At 30.1% G+C, this 15,027-nt stretch overlaps 1 protein-coding gene across 1 annotated transcript in view; it reads right to left on the reverse strand.

The window, feature by feature from the left end:
• The window catches only part of LOC117168226 (UDP-glucuronosyltransferase 2C1-like), a 61,556-nt gene that overhangs the window by 24,080 nt on the left and 22,449 nt on the right, over nucleotides 1-15,027 (reverse strand). The window contains exons 3-5 of the mRNA XM_033353711.1: nucleotides 11,941-12,207; nucleotides 6,673-6,871; nucleotides 4,893-5,069 (exon numbers count right to left, since the gene is read on the reverse strand). Of these exons, the coding sequence (XP_033209602.1) occupies nucleotides 4,893-5,069; nucleotides 6,673-6,871; nucleotides 11,941-12,207 (643 nt within the window). The remainder of the gene's footprint in view (nucleotides 1-4,892; nucleotides 5,070-6,672; nucleotides 6,872-11,940; nucleotides 12,208-15,027) is intronic.

The following is a 15,027-nucleotide window of genomic DNA, read 5'->3' on the forward strand; positions in this document are numbered from 1 at the left end:
GATGATCCTAAACCGACAAGGGGACCTTTAGGTATACGTTTTTTTTTTGGTTTAATTTGATGTTCCCCTCAATGAAAGGTACGTACTAGAGGCTTTTTGAAATATATGAAGAAGGCGCAGTTTTGACTCATTTTCGAGTAAAATGCATTTTAAATATTGGGAACGGATGGTCATCGAGCCAGTGTAAAATTACAGTGAGACCTTTCAATAGCTTTCCCTTCTATAGCTTTTCCGAGAATATATACATAAGTGTCGTCCTAAGAGGATCTCAGAAGATTTTAAACGGACTTAAAAACGCTAAATTATTTTGTACGGAATTTCTCTAAGTAAATCTAAAAATGATTTAAGAGGCTTACTGAGAAACCAACCAAGTATAGAATTTTCATCTTAAGAGGATCTAAGGGAATCTTAAACAGACATTAAAACATTAAATTATTTTATGTGAAATTTCTCTAAGTGGATATAATAGTAATTTAAGAGGCTGCGTTTTCTGGAAAAATAATAATATATAATTGCCGTCTTAAGAGGATCTAAAGGGATCTTAGATGGACATGGAAGCAATAAATTTTGTGTACGGAATTTCTCTAAGTGGATGTAAAGTGTATTTAAAAGGACTGCGTTTACTGAAAATGCGAATGTAGATCTAACGTTAATTTAAGAGACTGCGTTTACTGGAAAAATTACTATGTATATAATTGCCGTCTTAAGAGGGTCAAAGAAGATCTTAAATGAACATTAAAACGCTACATTATTTTGTACGAAATTTCTCTCAGTGTTCAATTACATATTTTAAATTTCCAGATAAAACATTTCGGTTGCAAAATACAACTATTCCACGGCACTATACGATACAGTGTCAGAATGCATTTACCCATAAAGAGATTTGATTGGTGACATGGAGGTAATCAGCGGACATGTTCTGTAAATGTTACATAACAAGAAGCGAATATTAATATATTACATTGTTACAATCGTGTGCCAGAACTATTACAGAAAATGAAGGTTACACTATTCTGCAATGATCTTAAACCAGCTTTGGTCTGACCGTCGGGCGTAGTAAGTGATTTGAACTGGATAATATAATACATTGACAACAAGGCCAAATATCATTCTCAAAGTCGGGCCAACCGAGATTAAATTTTTTTTTTAAATTCGCACTTTACAATTTTTTAAACTTCCTTTTCATAATTTGTCTAGAATTAAGCGGTTTGATAGAGCAATTGGGTAAGGCTTCAGTTATACACGGTAAAAAAATTGAGCTGTGACAGGGATATTATTCCTTATTATAGCCAAACATTAGGCTGAAAACGAACGAAGGAATTTAGAAAGATCCCTGGATCAGCGAAAATGAATATCCTTGACCATTTTCCATATACCAGGGATATCGTATAGTCAAACCCCTAATAAGTATAGCTATAATAGGGATATTAAGAAAAGGTGTATGAAGCAATTGTCGGAAGAGTGCCGGTGCATTATGGGAGCAGCGAAATAAAATAGCAACGGTCTAATCGGGAGCAGTGACAGTTGAGATTTACTTTGGACAATTAAACGCTTTTTACCACTTAAAATGTGCGCGATGGTTAATATTAAATGGAGTTTATGATGCAGTAATAATAATTTTCATTTGTTTCGATTGTAGGCGATAACTATATCGAAATATCAAGAAACGCGATAAAAACAACAAACTTGACCTTCAAATGCATTACACGGATTTCAGGGAAATTCATTTTCGCGATACCAGACGAAAAATTGGCTACTGTAAGTTAATATATTTCTATAACAACTAAATTTTTTTCTAATCTGAAGATAATACAATTATACATAATCTGTCGAAAATAATAAACTTTCCAACTTAACAATTTTGCCCAATTTCCTGATTTACGAGAACAATTTACATAAAGTAACTAAATGTGTAACTCTTCTAACTAAACGTTTTACCTAATTCAAGCGTACACTTTCTTTGAGTTTAATATATTCTCTATTCACTCGTTCGCCTCAAGAATTTTTTTTCCCTGTAGGCTCATACGGATTAGGTAGTTTAGGTAGGGTGCGAATCTACAGAAAATTTCATTTTTAAACGGGTTTAAGCATGAGATAATATGTGTAGGGTAAACGTGCGTGAAATTGAGTTATTTAAAATATGAACTTAGTACAGCAATAATACAAAAAACATTTTTTTTATAACATACCAAATACACATTACACGCTCACAGAAATCTAATAGAAATCTCATAGAAACCTTTTAAACTTTCAGTAAATGAGGACAAAAACCTTTATCTCCTCTTAGGTTCTCTATAACAACCACTTACATACCTTATAAGATCCTTGTAAATACCCAGTCCATCCCAAATCCGATCCCTCTACTATAGTATCCACTTACAAACACCATAAGATCTACAGTATATACTCTTTCAAGCACGGAACAAAAACCTCTTTGAAGAATTATAGGAAACCTTCATTTCCTGAATCTATAGGGATTCTCGATTATCGCTATCCATATTCTGTATCGTATCGTATTTTTATTATCACTCGTTTCGACAATTGTGCGTTTTATTCGAATTCTTTATTCTTCAATATTTTCTAGTATTTATGTTTTCAACCAAAAGCTGCTCAAAATATATCTATGAGATCTATGAAATGAGTCACTGCAAACACCTGTATTTGGTATATATTATTGAAGTTTTCATTTGAAACAATTTTGTTCCTACTTTAATTTAACAATATAAATACTAGAAACTATTGAAGAATAAAGAATTTTTATAAAATGCGCACAATTGTCCAAACGAGTGATAATAAAAATACGATAAACAAAGTTTTTATTGAAAATAAGGAATAAATAATCAATAAATGCTATAATTTCATTAAATTGTATTCAATAATAGAATGCACAAGCATTTTGATAAATAAAATTAATATAAACAAGTACGGATAGCAAGAATCGAACGCGTAAACTCGCGGCTATCGGCCGAGCGCTCTAGCAGGGACCTACCGACGCTTCGAAATACTTTTACACCGGCTCGATGACTATTCGTCCGCAATTTTTAAAATGCATTTTACTCGGAAATCGGTCAAAATTGCGTCTTCTTGATTTTTCAATCAATTGAGTATCAATTCAAACAGAAAAAAGCATACCTAAAGGTTCATTATGTTTTCCTCTCAAAATTTTTGGCTATTTCTTCTGAAAATATTTTGTACATTGGCAAACTTTAAACTCACTTCAGAGATGAAAAATAGAATAAATAGTGTCACAAATTAAAAAGAAAAGTGTCAAAATAGACATAAAATGTTTACAATCTATAAGCCGTCAAAATTCATATTTAATTATCGCATGTTTCACAGACTTTTTGTTCAAAGTTCATTCTTTTACTAGTCTGGTCTAGTCTTTTACCAGACTAGTAGATCGAAAACTGTCATCCACAACCTACATTTAACCTCGCTGGTCGACAATCTTAACAAGTTTTTCCAAGTTCATTCTTTTGAGTTGAAAAAAGTACTATTTAATTTGCGATTGAAAGGTCTTTCTCCTTAAAATCTTTATTATTTGGTTAAAAATTGAACTTTTATTTTTTAATATTTATCTTTTGGGATTGAAAATTCATCTTTTTCTATAGAAATATTACCTTTCTGGATTTAAAATGCATCAGTCTGGTTCAAAATTAATCTGTTTCGTTTGAAAATTAACTTTTTTGTTGAAAATTCAACTGTTTTGTAGAAAAATTATATTTTCTACTTGAAAATTCAACAGTTTGGCAAAAAATTTAACTATTTCGTTGAAAATTGATGTTTTTTGTTGGTAATTCGTTTTTGTAGAAAATCCATGTTTTGTTGAAAAAGGAACTATCCGGTTAAAAATAGAACCTTTATGACTTCAAATTAATCGGTTTTAATAGTGGAAGGTTCAACTGTTCAGTTAAAAATGCTTAGAAAAATAAAATATAAACTAAAAATAATAAAATAAAATTTGAAATAGCATCACATCCATTGTTCAAACTATTAATTGAAAATCGAGTTGAAAATTTATGTAATTAGTTGGAAATTCTTATTTTTTAGTAAAAAATTACTCTTCTTGGTTGAAAATTAAACTGTGTGGTTAATAATGTAAGTATTTTATCAAGAATTCACCTTTATTGGTAGAAAATTAATTTTTTTTGTTGAAAATTCCTCTTATTGGCTGATAAACTAAATATTTGGTTAAAAATTCAACTGTTTCAATTGAAGATTTTTTGTTCAATTCCACTGTTTTTTATTTTAAACGAAAATTGCTTTTTGGTTGAAATACAAACTATTACACTTTTGTAAGTTGAACTACTTTCTTAATCAATAAAAAAAAGGAATTACTTTTTTTTTAAAGGAATTATTTTTTTGAAATAATGGAAAAAGTGGCATCGCTAAAAAAAAGTGTCTAATAGTGTCAATAGTAAAGTGATTTCGAGGCCTGCATTTTCTAAATCTCATACATAAATAAAAAATCATAAAATCTGTTTACACCTTGAAAACTGTTAGTAAATTACGTAGCCTGGAACAAGGTCACCTAATCTATTTTCACTTCTTTAATTACTTCGAGGTCTGACAAAATTACTCATATTTTTTATGTGGTGTGAATTTGACAGCCCAAGTGATTTTTTTATTAATATTACATGCGGATATTTATAGTTTATTGTACCCTATATAAATACTCAGACCAAGATTCTCGAAAATTCTAATAATAAAGTTATAAAATTTAATTTTTTGTCTTCTATAGAATGAAAGGGAAACATGAAAGCCATCTTTGAATTGAATGAAACTCATCAAAAACAAATACGATGTTGACGATGAAGAAAGAGGATAATGAATCCTAGATATTTTGTAATCTAAGCATATAGGGTCTTAAAATACTAGTCATTTTGACTCACCTCGTCTTAGAAAGGATTCTAATTCAGGACTGAGCTGCATCGCTGGTCGACAGTGAAGGCATGCCACATTAACCACATTCGACAAATAGGGAACAGAATCAGCTACAGAATAATGATTATTCTGCAATGTTAATGGTACCTCTGATATAAGATCCCTAACATCTGGGATTTGATCTCCTACAAAAATGACATATTTGCAATAATCAATTACAAATACAAATTCTTCTATAATATTAAGGAGCCAACAAAAGTTTCTATTTCGATAAACACCGCTAACAGATTGTTAAACATTATTATTTTTTAATAATTATTTAGTCAATTTACTTGTCATTAAAAAACTGCGAAAACAAATTAAATTGATAAAATGTTTACAAGTCGGTAAAGGAAAATCCATTTATTACGTCAGGAGGATTTTTGAAATTTTAGACTCCCTTGTTCGCTATTGTGAATATTTTTAAGATTTGAATGACCTCACTCTTATACCGTAATTGAGAGTTCGAGGTATGTCATGAGATTCCAAGGAATTAAAAAAGATTTTAAAAGATTACAAAAGTTTAAAGGTAGTATTTCAAATGATTTAAAAAGATTTCACGGGTTTGACGAAATTAATTGGTAAAATTTTAGAAAGAGTATCAGTCTTGTCACAAAATTGTACCGGATTTTAAGGGATTGCAAGGAGTTTAACCAAGTTTTCACGAATTTTGAAGGAGTTTATGGGGTTTTTATGAAATTTTGAAAATTTCAAGCGATTTCAATGCTTCTCATATTTTTAAAGGGTTCTCATGGATTTCCAGGGAGCTTAATCGTTTTAAAGTGTTTTCAAGAAATTATGTACGATATCTATAGAATTCAAAGAATTTTCACATTTTTAGGAATTTCACAAAATATCATAAAAGGTGTGAATCAGATTTCAAAAATCGATTAAATCCACGAATCTATATTTATTGGAGGTAATCGTAAAAATGTCATTTATACAGCAAAAACAGGTGTTAATTATCATATTTTTTTTAATAATGAAAAAGAGAAACTTTCCCGAGAAATGCTTCGGCCTCCCCAGTAAGAATTCGTAAGATCCCCCCTCCCAAACTTCCGAAAAATTCTTACGTCGTTAATAGACGCTCCCTAATGATGTATCTAGTCTTGCAGCATCTATAGATTCAAGCTGCAGTTATTTAGATTTATTTAATTGTTATTTTATTCAGATTAAATGGTTACTGAATCTAAAAATTCTAGTTTTATAGCTAATTTATTTTGAAAGTAAATTTTTTTTTCAAATGTACACACTCGTTCTGCTTTTCTAATATTTTTTAATTACTTGAAATATGATATCAATTATATTTGTTTAAAAAATTGAATAAAGTACCAAATTTGTTTTGACACCTGCTTAAGATCGTTGTGTTTTTTTAGCCCCAAAGAAATGCAATAACAAAAAAAGTTTCAGAATTTCAATCAAATAATTATTTGAATAAAATTACTTTCTTGGCTTCAATTTTGAAAGGTATCGAATTTAAATATGATTAATATCATTAATTGTTGGGGAATAGCTAATAATATAAATTTAATTTAAACAAATTTAGTTTTTCGCAAATGAAAATATCACATTTAAATTGAAAAATAATAAAAAAGAAAAACGGGGTAGTATTGGGTCGCTAATACCTATTCAAACCTGATACCTTTTGTTATATTTTTTTAACGAATTTTAAAGCAATAACAGTTTTTCTATAAAATAAAACTCTCCGTACCTAAATTATTTGCTATAATTGGTTAAGCTTGTACGTACCTAGGTATTTTCTGAGAGTAGGTTGAAGGTATCCTGTGATCATGATCCAGTGCATAACTTCCAGTGTCATCAAGCAAGCGGCGTTCAAAACTCTTTGAATGAAATTCATATCTTGGGTTAGAGCTTTCCCAAAATACGGCCTTATAGCCCAAGGCGACGGATTTCCTTGACGTGCGATTGAACCACTGTATAAAGCGACCTAGAAACCAAATGAAACTTAAAGTTCGGGTAAAAGTGCTCACAAAGTCTCGCTTTAAAGTATGGATACAAATTCTGTTTCCAGCTCATTGTGAAAAATGTTTTTTTTTATTAAAGATTTGAATATACTCTATTGGAATTGTTTTACAGAAATGATTGATTTTTTGATTAAAAAATTAAATTAACCAATTGGGCCACAATATTTTTCATTTGAAGTTCTTGCTTCACGCCAATTAAGAGATGTGTAAAAGTGAGAAATAAAATAATGAACTTTAAGAAGACTATTCAATCAATCGTAAAATATGATTCCAAGAGATTTTCAAAGGAAGGTTCTTACTTCCTAGAAAGGAAATGAAATAACATTGGGTAAAAATTCAGAGTGGCTGTTTAAAATGAAGGCAATAGAATTTATAATAGGGAGTAATAAATTATGAATTTGAAATACACAACTTGGAGGTCGATTTGTGTAAAGAATATTTTTCGATACGCTGAGCACGTTCAGGAGATGTGAAAAATATGACGTCTCTCATCGAATCTCAGCAACTGTCAGTAAATGCTACATGCTAATCAAACTTTTGTACCATATGAAACAAAAAATAATAGAGATACTATTCTTCTTCCGCTTCCGAGAATTTAAAATAGGATTTCTTGTATAAAAATGCACGACTGGAATTCTGTAACATTTTCGGTGGGAGGCGTTTTAAATTGAATTGCAAATTTCTCTAATTACGTTCCTTGATTTGTATAATTAACTAAAGGAACCGTTCTATGGAAATTTAATATATGCATTGCACGACATTATTTTTTTTTTACGTAACAGATATCTAAGAAGATAATAATTTAGTCTATTTTCTACAGGATTGACTCTTAAGCAATTTCTTTACTAATTAAATAAGAGAATTATTATTTATTATTTTGCATTCATTATTGAGTTTGTTTCTGCCTTTATTTTGACAGACATTAATAAATAAAGAGAACTTTCTCCCGAGGTTCAGTAGTGCTACGTAAATTGGGACATAAAATATTTTATTGGAAAACTCCTCGATTTCGGAGAAAATGAAAGGCAATTTTTTTATACAATAAATAATTTAATATCTGCTTTGCATTCTCAGAACTGAGTAAACAACTAGATGATACAAATAATTGTTTCGGGACAAATTTTGAATAAATTATTTCTCAAAAATACTCATGTCAGAAATTGCATCGCCGATTTTGCTTCAATTTATTATAGTGAAATTAATTTAAAATAGCTTCTATTTGATGTTAGGACACATGAAAAAAATGAGTGAAATCGGCCAATAAAATATGGGCCAATTTGTGAGTCGAACGTTCACTGATAAAAATATCCATGCAAAAAAATGTTTTCTTAGATCAACATAATCTGTGTTGGGTTAACAAATCGTTTTGAAATGCTAAAAAAAATGTGGTTAAACCAATATAAAAATGTTATTGCACGAAGAGAAAAGAAATTACAATTGTTCTATTGATAACATTTTTTATTTGTAACTGAAATTATTGAGCTTTGGTCCAGAAAGAACAGTTAAACAATTATTTATTTTTGAAAATTTGAGTAAGTTTAAAATGAATTTAGAAATTTCGAAAAGACTCAAACTTACTTGAAAACTTAAAAAGGTTACAGAAAATGTAAAACAAGTTAGATTTTTGAAAATTTAGAAATAAAAATTTTAAGATAATAAAAAAATTGTCTTATATTTCTGGTAAAATTTGTAATGTATTTTTATTTTGAAAAATTAATTTTAACAGAATATTTTTAAATATTTCAAAACAAAAACAAATTTTGATGATTAAATAACATTTAGACAGTTATTAAGTTAGAGGAACTTCTAGTAAGTTTATCAAATATAAAAAATTTTTAGAAAGATTTTTAAATAATTAAGAACTTGACAATATTTAAACAAGTTTGTAACAAAATGTATATTTTTGTAGATTTCGACCAACTAGAATATTTTTAAAAACTTTGAGGGGTTTGAAAATAATTAAAAAATTTGTTAAGATTCTTAATAAAATTGAAAAAAAAAATCTGCCCGCTTAGCGGGCATATGCTCATCGCGCGCGGCTCGCTTTGCTCGTAAGTTTGAGCGCGCCTAGGGTGCGCGACGGTTGAATCTCGCGCTTCGCGCTGGGATATTTATACTTTGGATTTGGAATGCTTGAAAAAAAACTTTATCATCAAGATCTCTTTTAGATGACAGTATTTATATGCGTCTTCATATTCTGAATTGTCTACTTAGTTAAGTATAGTCAAAGATTTAGTTTCTCAAAGCTCTGTAAGCTTTGAGGTACACATTCTCATTGTGATACTCGAGCTGCGCGCTTGATTTCCGGCAGAAATTCGTAAATAGGTTTTGTTGCATTTTTTCTCGTAACTTTCGTCGTTTTCCATACATTTTTATTTTTTTTTCAATGTTATTTTTCACGAATGAAACAACAAGTACGCGTCCTATCAAGAAGTGATTCTTAACGAAATTATAGATCTTTTTTGGGATAACAGTTTTTGTTAATTCATCTTTTTTCGTATCCTACATAGTTTGTCCACAAAATGGAATTTTTTATTTTTCATTATTTTTTGTGCAATCAAAATTTGAATTTTCGATTTTTGAAGAAAATCCAAAAATTTGTTATGATAATCTTGTAGGGCTTTCAAAAAGAAATGTTTTTCTTTTCTTCACTTTTTTCCATATCGTGCGTTATTTAGTTAAAAAGGTTGATTTTCAAGTGTTTTTTGAAATTTTGTAAATGCTATAACTCTGGTAAATTTTGGTTTTATAGACAAAAGTCATGAGGATAAATTGTTCGTCTGATTGAATACTATGAATATCCGTACAGACAATATTTGAATTTTTTTAAAAAGTCTAAAAAATTTGCAAAATACACTCACTTTTTGAATTTTCACCCAAAATGGTTGGGTAACGAACTTTGCCTTTATTTTAGGATACTAAAATAGTATACCAAAGGCCAATCCAATCTGTCAATTCTTTAGAAAGTTATCGTTCCAAAAAAACTAAAAATCTACAGGCAAACATACAGACACATTCGTAAAAACCTTTTTTTCGGATTCAGGGGGCCTCAAAACGTGGACATTTGACAAAAACAAGGGGGGTCAAATTTTACACAAATCTAATACCTTCTCTTGATGAGAATGTAAAAACTTATTTTGAAAAATTAATATTAAGAGAACATTTGAAAATATATGAAAAGATTTCCAAAATTATCAAGAAATAATCTGGAAAATTTGAAGGCAATTTTTTTATTTTACAGGATTTATTATTGAACTTCAATTAACAGAATGTGGATTTTTGAAGATTTTGAAATAACATTTTGAAGCTTTTTAAGGATTTTAAAATGATATTGAAAAAATCCTTTGAATTCCTAGGGAAAATTTTTTAATTTTAAATTCGTCTCTTTGAAAATGTATTCAGTTTTTAAAAAAAATTGGTAATCTATCATTTTTTTTATGTTTTCAATTTAAAACTGGTTAATATGAAATAATTTCGGGAATTAACCAATTTTGTCATTCAATCTTTAATTTAGAGCATTGAAAATGGCAGTGTGGATTTATTTATTTTTTAGTCTTTGAATTGTACAATTTACAGAAGTTTAAAATGGTTAATTTCGTAGTTTATCGACATTTAATTTTAAATTGTTCAATTTGAGAATTTTCAAAGCTTTCATTTTTTACGTGTAAATTATTGAGTGTATGAATTAAAAAAAATGATGAGCATTCAAATTAAAAGTTTCAAATTCGAAAAAGTTTGACTTTGAGTATTTTAATTTACAGTTATCTTTTTATAATTTCAAATTAAAACATTTTTAAATTCAAGATTTCGAATCTTTACGTTTAAAAAACCGTGAAAAATGTTTGTGAACCGGGAAAAATTTGGGAAATGGTGAGGAATTTTTTTTGTCGATGAAAACGGCTACGCTGATTTTGAGCTAAAGTCTGTTAGGGAGCGTCCATTAATTGCGAAAGGCTTTTTTAAAGGAATGGGTACCGGGAAATCTTACAAGGCCTTAACTGAGATAAGGAGAGGGATCCAAAGAATGTCTTACGTGAGTTTCCACTTTTTAATTATTTTTAAACACATGCTAATTCGAACTTATTTTCGCTGCTGAAATTTCTTTTTATACCGTTATAAATACATTACATCATTATTTCACGAAAATAAAGTAAAAGCTGTCTATTTGTATGAACATATTACTTCATTTATTGAGAAAATAAGTTAAATATAGAAATTCATTTTTATTTGAGATAGCTTCACACATTGTGTCATGAATATTTCTTTTTCTTAAATGTATGAACATTTTATTTCTGTAAATTGAGAAACCATTCGGCCTATACTTTAGGCAGTCGCGATAAATACATTCTAAAAATTATCGTAATAGTGCTGCAATTCAAATTATTCGCGCACTGAAACGATTTGAATCAAATATCAGTTTCGCACATTTTAAGAATGTCTGTTCTACGCAGGTTTTCATAATGTAAACAGAACATTATCTAGGACAGTAAAATTTTTTCCGTAACTACTCCGGAATCATTTTAAGTCACTTGAAATCCTTCGGAATCCCGGGAAATTATCGACACCACTTTCAATCCTATTCAAAACCTTCAAAACCCTCTGACTTCCTTCAAAATTCGTAAAAATGCTTCTGTATCTCTTGAAATCCTTCCAAATTCTTTAAAATCCCGTAATTTGTTTTGAAAAATTTCGAAATCTCTTGAAATCTCTTAAAATCTTTTTTCTTAAACCGCGAAATCGTTCTTTAATCCTCTAAAATCTTTAAAAATCTTAGAAGTTCTTAAAATCTTGTAAAATCTCTGTAAAAATTTGGAATTCTCTCTGAAATTTTACTGGATTATTTTTTTAAATTCTTGAAACATATTTAAATTATTTAGAATCTGTGAAACCTCTTGTAATCCTCTGGAATCGTTTGAAATATCTTACAAATTTTGCAACCCCTTGAAATTTATTGCAATCCGCTTACAGTTAACACAATTGACAGTTTTCTTAGAAGTTATAAGTTGTTTAAAAAAAAGTGCAGATCACTTACTGTATTCAGCATAACGGTCGGTATCCTTTCACCATGTATAATTCCCAGCAGACATTCAGGATAAGCGCCATCTAAAATTGCGATGTCCCACCGGGCTTGGGGGTTACCTTCGGGATGTTTTAATAAAGATACAGAAGCTTCATCCCGCAGCAAAGCTTCACATGCTTCCCATCCGTACCGCATTGCATCCCATGGAGAAATTGGCAACTCGTTTCGAAATCTGGACCCCACTAAATCCCATTCGGACGTGTAATTACCCACGTAGGCCTAAAGAAACATATCTTGTTAATTTCGTGTCTCAATTATGCTGGAGAAAGGTTGAGAAAGGCTGTTTTTGTCATCGGAAAATGAATATTATGGAGGAAATAGCAGGGAAAGTCCGAAACCGATGCAGCCAGAGAGCGGAAAAAATGTTCAGATTACGATTCACCATCGCGAATAGTCCGAATAGCAAAACAAATTATTTTAAATTACGGATAATCTATTTCTTACATGATTTTGCATAAATTTCTCACTTTCACTAATTACTGCTTGTATAAACCTTCCTACGCCTTCATTTTCTGTTAGTTCTTGCTTTCAAGAAACAGAGTATGTTTACGAAATTTGCATAATGAAGGTTTCAGTTGAAAACATAAGATACGTCAACAATTTTTAATAATTGCTAATGAGATGCCGCAATTTCAAGACTTTTACACAATTGCGATGATTAGTAAATTATTCATATTCCAAAAAAAAGGAGACTTATTATAGTATAGAGGTTAATTATAAACTATAAGAGAGAAAGTAGTTATTAAAGTTCTCGTGAAGATTTTACAACTGGTTTTCTGCATCATTTATTTAATTTGTAAATTATTGATTACGCAATTTGTAGTATACCATGAGGAATTCAGATGTTTCGCTGTTTCGTTAATGCTTACATCGCGTTTGCGGAATTACTTGCAGTTGACGCTTTTTGTGTTCTTTTTTGTTTTTATGTTATTGTTATTGTATTTACCCTATCCCTTATTTCTGCGATTGCAAACTGTTTTTGAATTTAAATTTTATATTTTCGTTATTAAATAACTAGCAATATTAAATTAACTATTCACTAACCTCTAACGACCACTAACCTCTTAGTTACGAAAAATCGAATACCACCATATGTTGGATCATTTCTTTTTAACCCTTTTTTCTGTAGTATAAATAAACAATTTCATCATATGATATCTGCTTATATTTTGAATTATACTGTACTGTTAAAAATGTTTGGAAATCTACAACGCTTCTACAAGACTTCTACATTACAAGCGTTAGGTAAAATTGCAAACATGGTATTGGAATGACGCGATTGCAATACATATATTGCAAGTGTTGTAAATCGTGTATTCATGATATTCACAGATGTCATGGAATTCGCACAATTTACGGAATTGAAGGAACTTCCGTAATTGATTAAATTCACGAAATTTAGAGAATTGACGGAGTTCAAGGATTTCAAGGAAATCACGAAATTTATCAAATGCACAGATTTTATGGCATTCACGGAATTCATGTAGTTAAATGAATTCACGGCATTCATGAATTTGAAGGAATTCACGGAATTCACGGAATTGATTGAGTTAAAGAAATTCCGGGAAGTCCATGAATTCCATACATTCCTTGAATTTCCTGACTTCCATGAGTTCTCGAATTTCATAAATTGCGTGAATTTCGCAAATTCCTTAAATTCTTGGATTTCGATTAATTATTTTAATCTTATGAGTTACTTGTATTCCGTACAGATCGTGAATTCATCGAATCATGCGAATTCTGCAAATTGTAAAACATCAGTGAATTCCGTTATAACAAATGAGGCTGAGAAATAAAAATTGTCTAGCACATGGACGCTATGTAATTTTTCCGATAAAATCAAATAGTGCTATTATTTTTTTTGTAACACACATTCTTAAACAAATTCTTTGAACACAATTGATTTTAACAATTAAAAGTTGGAATTCTTGTTCATAAAAAATCGCCTTTCATTAAATCTTCTCGTTCCACACTGAGAAAACTCCCTGGCGGACCGAAGGAACCGAATGGAGCCTCTACAAAGTACCCGTAAAGACCCCATTGGGTCCCCATTCGGTTCCTTTTTAAAAAGTCAAAAAAAAAACAGCAAGATATACTTTCAGACTGTTGAAATTGGGATTCTACGTTAAATTTTCTATTAGAAACTCATTGAGTAAACGCAATATTTTTTTTTTGCAGCGTTAAAAATGTAAAAAAACGTAATTAACTTCTCCTAAAGGTAGTTATAACTTGCATCGCAGCGTTCTTGTCTGAGGTTTCCACTGCGTGGCGCTAGCATACAGACAAAATTCTTAAAGTTACCGACGGAACGCTTATTAACTGCTACTAAAAGAAGATGCGCTTGAAGGCAGCTTCGGCCCATCTAAATGACAGGTATTTTATTTTTTAAAGTTTTTAACGCTGCAAGAAAAAGTATTGCGATTACTCCGTAAGTTTCTAATGCAAATTTTAACGCAGAATCCAAATGTCAACTATTTAAAAGTTGATTTTGCTGTTTTTTTATAGTTTTTTTAACAAGGAACCGAATGGGGACCCAATGGGGTCTTTACCGGTACTTTGTAGATGCTCTATTCAATTCCTTCGGTTTGCCAAGGCTATATCGCATGAATCACAATATATATCGTAATTCCTGTTCTTTATATCGTAATTATCGCATTATAATAGCGCAAAATCGTGATGTCCTACATTGGAATTTTTAACATTATATACCGCATAAGTGTGTAATCTATAACGTAAGAATTTAACTTTATTACGCTATCACATTGTATTTCTACTTTTGTGATCTCGCGAGGTTTCGAGTAGTGAACAAACGATCACAGGAAAAATTAAAGATGAAGATAAACTTGCCAGATAAACTTCACATGAATCGAAGATAATTTTTGATTTGTAACCTTGCCTGGATAATCTTTCATCGTATAATATTATAATCGCTTCATTTTTATTCGAGGTGTAGTGACAATTACGACGCCAGCACTATCCAGCGTCGTTTAACTTCATTAAACTTGAGAGAAATGGGGATTCCCATATGTCAATTACATT

The sequence above is a fragment of the Belonocnema kinseyi genome, chromosome 2 (assembly GCF_010883055.1).
Source record: "Belonocnema kinseyi isolate 2016_QV_RU_SX_M_011 chromosome 2, B_treatae_v1, whole genome shotgun sequence".
Lineage (NCBI taxonomy): Eukaryota > Metazoa > Arthropoda > Insecta > Hymenoptera > Cynipidae > Belonocnema > Belonocnema kinseyi.